Source organism: Brassica napus, unplaced genomic scaffold, assembly GCF_020379485.1.
Source record: "Brassica napus cultivar Da-Ae unplaced genomic scaffold, Da-Ae ScsIHWf_1457;HRSCAF=2047, whole genome shotgun sequence".
NCBI classification, from domain to species: domain Eukaryota; kingdom Viridiplantae; phylum Streptophyta; class Magnoliopsida; order Brassicales; family Brassicaceae; genus Brassica; species Brassica napus.
In genome coordinates this window covers 54,143-61,878 of record NW_026014870.1, presented here as the reverse complement: position 1 = coordinate 61,878, position 7,736 = coordinate 54,143, and the positions used below count along the sequence as shown (strand labels likewise).

Below are 7,736 nucleotides of genomic sequence, written 5' to 3'. Positions count from 1 at the left end.
TCTTATTCTGAAGCTCATGAGCTTCAAATTGTACCTAATGGCTTGTGTTTCGCTGTGTTAGTGAGTGAAAATGGCCGGAGAAGGTGAGGAAGATATGCCTAGAGACGCTCTGATTGTCAAGGCACATCAGCAGCTCATGTACTAATAAACTAATGTACTAATAAACTTACTCTGGTCTTTTACCAAAAAAAAAAACTTACTCTGGTCTCTTCACTCTGTGCGGCCTTGTTTTTTTTTCTCTTCTACCTAATTTTTTTTTAATCATTTTCGAGACCTTGTCGGAATCTCATGTATGTGACTCTCATTTAAAGCCGTTGATTATATTGCTTAGGTTGTATGTTATGATGGGTCTGCGAGGACTGTAAGCCAAGCAATAAAAATAACATAGAATAAAAGGGAGTTTTGTTTGGGGTTCCAAATTTTGCTGGGGTCTAGACATGTTTGAGAGGGAGTAGTGTTTGTATTTTGTATAAAAACTTATGTACAAATTAATTGTTATTTACATAGTTACATGCTTAGGTTATTAATAATATATATACAAACCCGTAGCACTTTCTCTCTTTCTCGTCGTTTTCAACGGTCCAATGCGCATGCGTTGATCACAATCCTGTAGTTTCGTATAAACACAAAGCAAATGAGACCATATGTAAGGCAATGTTGCAATTATACAAGAGACGTATAATCAAAACAAGGTGACGGAGTTGATTATATTAACCATTCATAAGAAGTGAGACTTGCGGCATCGGCTTCACCGGCGGAAGGGACTTTCTCGGCGCTGAATGGTCCAAAGTTATCACATGGTGTTCCCGCTGCATAGATAGTTTATAAACCTTTTCATTTGTGTTCTTAGAATAAAATTATACTAGTATAAGATAAATATGAGTTGACCTTCGTAAATATTTATAGAACATACCATTCGTTTACTATTTAAGAAATAACAATGGTTTATACTATATAGGTACATATGACGAACATAAAAAAAATATTCTTTCTTTTGTTCTTTAATTTGACATTGATATGCTTTAAAAAAAACTATTTAAAATCTATCATTACGTAACACCTTGAAACCATGCAAAATGAATACAATGGAAATAATCACTCGTCTTTTTAACATTTTCTTTTGTGTAGTTTTAGAGGAAGGAGGAGAAATAATTACGGGTCAAAGGCGTCCCCGGGTTGATGCTTGACCCGGTCGGAGAATCCGGAACAAGACCTGGATCCATCTTCAATTTCCCGAGTCCACAGACATTGTTATTCGCCTTGGTAATGCTGGATAGAGGAGATCGGACGGTGGATAAAGAATGAAGCTTTCTCAATTTTCCGAGACCACTTTCCGGCGCCGGTCCGGCCACCGTATCATCCCACAGCTTGTGTAGGAACCCCATCCGATCAAAATGTTATCCAAAAATATATAACTACAATATATATCTTTTTACAAACTATTTGGCTTTTTTGTCTCTTATCTTCTTATGCAAGGAAAATGGTTTTATAGAGGTAGAGAGGTGAGAAAGAATATATTTAGTGAGGTTAATTATTAGCTTTACCTTAATTAAGGATGTTTTAATTATGGATACATATGCTGACTAATCAAATACATGTATCTTCCTAAGGTTTTTCTCTAATCTCGTTGTACTTTTAGACATGGTGAATATCCTATAAGGTGGTGTGTGTCATCTTGTTTCTAAGAAAACATAAGTTTCAGGACACTCAAGTTCAAAGTTTTGTTTTTTATTTGCCAATTGTTTCAGACAAGATAAGATAACAACAACAGCAACAACAGCACGATGATGATCAGAGTTCTACATTTACACATACCATAAAGCACAACAACAACAGCAACATCAAATCCTAATCCAGCAATCTAGAGACGGTTTTTAATCATTGCAGTATCAGAATAAAACATTTTGTGTGTTCAATTGTCAGCTACTTACATCGCCATTATTCTTGACATCATCATCATTGATCCTTGGCTTGCTCCTCTCCTCCTCTCGATCGTTCTGAGTCATCTCCATCTGAGTTTTCAAGAACTGCATTCTCTGCAACTCCATCTCTTTAACGAACTTCATCCTCTCCTTCTCCAACTCCATCATCAGCTTCAGCTTAGCAGTCTCCGCCTTCTCGTACGCCTCGGTGAATCCAAGAATCGCCTTCGCCACATCTCCAACTCCACTCCCTCCTAACTCATCCATCTTCAACCGCTTCGACACCAGTTGCGACGGTGGTGGTGGTGGTGGGAGACTCTCAGCTGAGTCAGGAGGAGAATGCTCAGGCTCAGGCTCAGGATCAGACTCAGACTCGGTCTCGGAAGCACTCCGTTTCCTAAAATGCCACCTCATCGAATCAGAGCCTCTCTTCAAAACCGTTCCTTTATTGCCCTGACGTCGTCCCATTGGAGCCTTAGTGCTGTTGCCACCAGCACCACCGATCAAAGACTCGAGCTTTTTGAAGAAAAGCCATTTGCTAGGCCCATCACCAGAAGCGATCTTGGCCTTCTCCTGCTTATACTTCTTCTTCACCGTATCGATCCTGTTCTTACACTGAACATCTGTTTTGAGGTACTTGCATTGACGGCTCTCGTTCACCACCTCTGCTACTTCCTTCCACTGTTGCTGCTTCAACGTCCCCTTCCCCGGCTCCGAGAATCGCTCCCCCCACGCTTCGATTAGAACCTTCGTCGCTTCTTCGCTCCAACAATCGTCTCTCCCTCCTCCTCCTCCGCCGCCTCCGCTTCGTCCGTTTCTGCTACCTCCAACAACGGAAGGAGTGTGAACCACTAAAGCTAGAGATTGAGGCGGTTTCGTCGCAGAGGCAACCGTGACGTCGCTGGTAGGTAAAATCGGAGGAGGAGAGGAAGGTGCAGGTGACAAGGAATCTCCAGGAGATTTTGGGGACCGAGTCTCGTCTTCTTCGTCCATGGATTTTTCAGATCTGAAGTTGTTTTGGGAAGAGGAGATCCGAGATTTTTTTTTCTGACCGGCGAAGGGATAAGGTCACCGGATGCGTCATCTCCGTTAATTGACCCGATACGCAAATTGACGAAATGGCCCTTCACACTTTCCCTTAATAACATAATAACTAGATAATAAAGACAAACCCTTAGCTTTATAAATCGGTTATAATAAACTTGATAAAGTATTCTATAAGAATTTATAATTTAATTTAAAGGCTTATAAATCGATCGTAATAGTTTTAAATAAGGGCAATTGTCAATAATAACACATTTTGAAGTTTATGTCTCAAAAATAGCACTAGAAAGAGAAAGTCACAAAAATGATATTTATTAAAAGGTAAAATATCTCTTATACTCTTGGTTTAAAATTAAATAAACAAACAAAATAAATAAAAATAAAAAAAATAAAAATAAAAAAAATGAAAATGAAAAAAATAATTTTTTTTATAGTTTCAGATTATATGTTTTCAAATTCGAAATTTTATAATTTTTTTTTTATTTTTTTTCAAAATTTTGTTTTTTATTTTTTTTCAAATTTTCTTTTTATAATTTAAAAATACTTTTTGAAATTGTTTTTAAAATTTTTATTTTTTATTTTAGTATTTATTTTTTGTAAAATTTTAAACCCTAATTCCAAAACCCCATCCCTTAATTCTAAACCCTAAGGTGTGGATTAATTAACCCAATGGGTATAAATGTATATTTACCTCTTTAATGAAACCTATTTTTGTGACTTTGAGCTTTGAGTGCTACTTTGGGAACAAAAATTTAGTTTTGTGCTATCCTAGTCTTTTTCTCTTTAAATAATGCATAAGTGTTACTAAAATTTTTAAACTATTTAATCGCATTTAACAATAAAACTCTTCATGGATCGAAAAATAATCTTTCAACTAAAAATTTGATGAAAGAAATCCTCCACTTTAATTATGTTAATGCATGTTATCCTCTGTCAGAAATACTGTAATGGAAAATGAGACATGGAAAATGAGACGTTAACGGAACTAAACATGAGAGTTTTTTTTCTCAAATTTTTAGTTGAGTGGTTTTTTACGATCCATTTTTAGTCGAAGAATTTTATTAATAAAAACCCATATAAATATAATAGCAACGTGTACATTTCCATGGTATAATTGTAGTTTAATTTATTAGTGCCAAGATACTATGGTACTTATTACTATTACCATTTGAATTGTTTTTCAAATACCTAGGATTTGATCAGTGCAGAGCAGATTTTTTTCGGCTAATATGAAATTTGATTTAAATTAGTGATTTTATTGGGATGTAGTATTAAGTTTCAACTTCCTATTTTATCAAAAAAACGAAACGATTTTTTTTTATTTAAAATTATATAATTTATCAATTAGTTTATTTAAGATTTTGTATATACACTCTCTTATGTAACAATATTATATTTATATTTTATGTGCATTTTATAAGAGTTACATTTGTTGAATTGGTTAAACGTAAGATTTACTTGGTAGATTTTGGACTAATTTAATAGTATAGATTTTTATGGGTTTTAATAATTTTTAGCAATGTTTTCGTTACCCTGGCATGCGGTCGAACTAGTAAAACTGGTGATCCGTATATAATCCAGTTCAGATTCAGTTAAAATACAATATTTAAAATGAGAGAAGACCTGGTAAAAATCAGAAAACTTGTCATTAACCTGCGATTCGTTATTTGTTAACACGATAAAAACCCATAAAACAATATTAAAGAATATGATTCAATTTTTGATATATTTTTTAATAGCACATAAATTTAAATAAACTATATAATTTATGATTCTTTAATAGTCCATTCACTATTGATTGATATATTTGATATGGATACTTTTAGGTGTTGTATAATGATATTGATTTTGTAACTACAAATTTTAATATGTGGGGTTTTCTAATGGGAAATTGCCACAAATAACACATTCATAGTACCACTTTTCATGTTTACACCAACCACTTTTATTTTCACTTTTAATGAAGGATAAAAAACAATTATACCCTTAGGGTTAACTAATCTAGACTTAGGGTTTAGAGTTGAGGGGTGGGTAGGGTTTTTGGAATGTGAAATTTAGGATTCTAATAAATATATAAATAAATACTTAAAAAATATAAAAATTTTGAAAAAATAGTTTCAAACATAATTTTCGTTTTTCAAAAAGAAATTTGAAAAAAATGAAAAAAAAATTGAAAAAAGAAAATTTCAAAAAAAAATTTATAAAAAGTTCGAATTTGAAAAAGTATAATTCGAAAACATAAAAAAAATTACTTTTTTCAATTTTTTAAATTTTAAATTTTTGTATTTAAATAATAATTTAGTATATATATAAATAACAATGGCATAAGAGTCTTTTGCCATTTAATGAAGAATGTATTTTTGAAAATATCTCTTTCGTGGTGGTAAAAATGAAAAGTGGTACCATGAAAATGGTAAACATGTAATTTACCCTTTTCTAATATTAATTGCAGGTTGGTTAAATGCAAACTAATATGAGTGTTTTTAAGTTATTAGAATTAAGGTTTACGTTGACATTTGACAATGACCATATACCCTTTATAATTTTTGATGTAAAAGAGCAAAGAAAAAGAAAATATATGAAAAGAAAAGCTGCAAGATGGAGAAGATTAACATAGTTTTGCAAACATCAGATCTCAAAGAAACATGAAGTAAGACTAACATGGAAGTTGTTTAAAGGTTTTAAGAGATATATAATGGTTTTGATTCATGTAGAAAAAAATAAAATATTTTATCTCAGAAAAATCTCAAAAATTTAGGAAATCTAGTTATAGCACCTATTAAATTGACTACATTTTGTTACAGAAATATATGGTAATATATTGTTAGTCAAAATTTAAGCTAAAACAAAAATATTATTAGTCAAATGAAAGAGTGCAACAACCTTATTTAAGTAGATTTTTCATAATGTTTATGTTTTCGAAATAAACCAAATTTATATATAATATAAATTCGCATTTTTGATTATGTATCTACACTTAAATGTTACACATGAGGCCAGTGGCGGACCCATGATATATTTTTACCTAGGTCATAACTTTTATTTAAACCCAAACTATAACAAAAGCACAAACAGAAGCATGGATTTTTTTTTAAAAAGGGGTGCAGGAAGCGGTATTCGAACCCAGGAAAGGAGTGTCAGAGGAGGAAATACATAGCCAATTGTGCTGTTAGCGAGTACATGATATAGCTTACAAACAAAATATTTAAAGTTAACCTGTGTCAGCTGACCCACCTTTCTTCCATGTGGGTTCGCCTCTGCATGAGGCATTACATTCATTGTTCTGAAGCATGACCCGTGGTTAAACTGACACAATTGATGACTCTATATGTAATCCGGTTTTTTTTAAACTTGTATTTTAAAATTCTATAAAACCCGCAAAAAGCCGCTAATATCTGGGACCCGGCTACCGGTTGAACTGAGTGACCCATTATGTAATACAATTTGACTTAAATTTTTAAATTTAAAGTATTCTAATTTATGAATGTTTAGATGAATGGTGGATATATTATGAAAGTGATGCTCTAATTTTAAAAAACTTAGCTATACAAATTTTTAGGCAAACTAATTTATCATTTTGCTGTAAGCGTAATAGATCAATATTTAAGATATATCAATATTTGAGAAAATGCATACTCAAACAGAAATAGATTAGAGCATCAACGATTCGTGTACGGATATTACAATTTAGTGATTTAAGTTTGAAATAAATATAGTTGCTTACTTATTTATTTAGTTTACTCTATTGTTCACGTGTTATTAGAAATTTTGATGTTTTGTTTTTGGTTTATTTTAAATTTCTAATTTAATTTAATTATTGATATTAGACATTTTAATATTTATTATTTTTCATTTTGTTATAAATTGTTATTATATATCTAATAATAATCTTTATTATTATATTTTGACCTGCACTTTAAAGCGCGAGATGGATTTTTGTACAAAAAATCATTTACTGAAAATTAGAAATTTTATAGATATGTTTCTTTTTTATAAAAACATATGTTTTTAAGGTATATATAATAAAATTAAAATTTACATAAATATAATTTTATGAAAATAAGATAATTAATTTATATAACCTGCCTCGTATCAATTTTACTTATATTTTAAAACTTTAAATTATAGTACATTTTTTTCAATTTTTATATATTTAAAATTTTATCTTCTTATTATATTTTTTTTGTCAGAATTATTATACAAATTAAATATTGTCATTCTACACGTCTCATACTTGATAAAAATATTAAATTATTTTTAATATTTTAATTTAAAATATGTATATTAACTTATGAAATCATTTATTAGTTTATATATCATACTTTAATATTGTTTTAATAACTTATGAAATCATTTATTAGTTTATATATCATACTTATGAAATCATTTATTAGTTTATATATCATACTTTAATAAATTAGTCTTTTACATGTGAGAAAAGTGGAAAAGTATTAAACAACAATAGATACATCATACAGAAAATCATATTATATAATAATAAATTTTCCACATGTGTTTCTATATATATATATATATATATATACTTTTTTTTACACAGGTATAGTACGGTAAACTGAGAAAAGTGCTAACTGTCTAGGTTTTGAAATCCACCATTTAGATTTACTCGCCTGTGTGGTTAAATGACATGAATATCTAACTTCCATGTATAACGACAGAATTTCTATGTTACCGGTGGACAAGCCTTTAGGAGATTAGTATACACTCATATTATTTAAAAGAAAATACAAGGACAAAATATAACACTGTCAC

General features: G+C 30.7%; 2 protein-coding genes across 2 annotated transcripts; both read right to left on the bottom strand.

Moving 5' to 3' along the window:
- Nucleotides 1-440: 440 nt before the first annotated feature.
- Nucleotides 441-1,479, bottom strand: LOC125597408 (dormancy-associated protein homolog 4-like). Its single transcript, XM_048772138.1, has 3 exons — nt 1,157-1,479; nt 716-809; nt 441-607 (listed from the first exon to the last, which is right to left on the bottom strand). The coding sequence occupies exons 1-3, from the start codon at nt 1,383-1,385 to the stop codon at nt 574-576; spliced, it is 357 nt and encodes a 118-aa protein (XP_048628095.1). The 5' UTR covers nt 1,386-1,479; the 3' UTR covers nt 441-573.
- A 228-nt stretch (nt 1,480-1,707) lies between these two features.
- On the bottom strand, nt 1,708-3,034 carry LOC125597407 (trihelix transcription factor ASIL1-like). Its single transcript, XM_048772137.1, has one exon. The coding sequence runs from the start codon at nt 2,913-2,915 to the stop codon at nt 1,920-1,922; it is 996 nt and encodes a 331-aa protein (XP_048628094.1). The 5' UTR covers nt 2,916-3,034; the 3' UTR covers nt 1,708-1,919.
- Nucleotides 3,035-7,736: the final 4,702 nt, after the last annotated feature.

Coding starts and splice junctions, on each gene's coding strand:
- LOC125597407 (XM_048772137.1), bottom strand. CDS start 2,915: ATGGACGAAGAAGACGAGACTCGGTCCCCAAAATCTCCTGGAGATTCC.
- LOC125597408 (XM_048772138.1), bottom strand. CDS start 1,385: ATGGGGTTCCTACACAAGCTGTGGGATGATACGGTGGCCGGACCGGCG. Junction 810..1,156: donor CCCGGGGACGCCTTTGACCC/GTAATTATTTCT, acceptor CTATCTATGCAG/CGGGAACACCATGTGATAAC. Junction 608..715: donor AGTCTCACTTCTTATGAATG/GTTAATATAATC, acceptor ACGAAACTACAG/GATTGTGATCAACGCATGCG.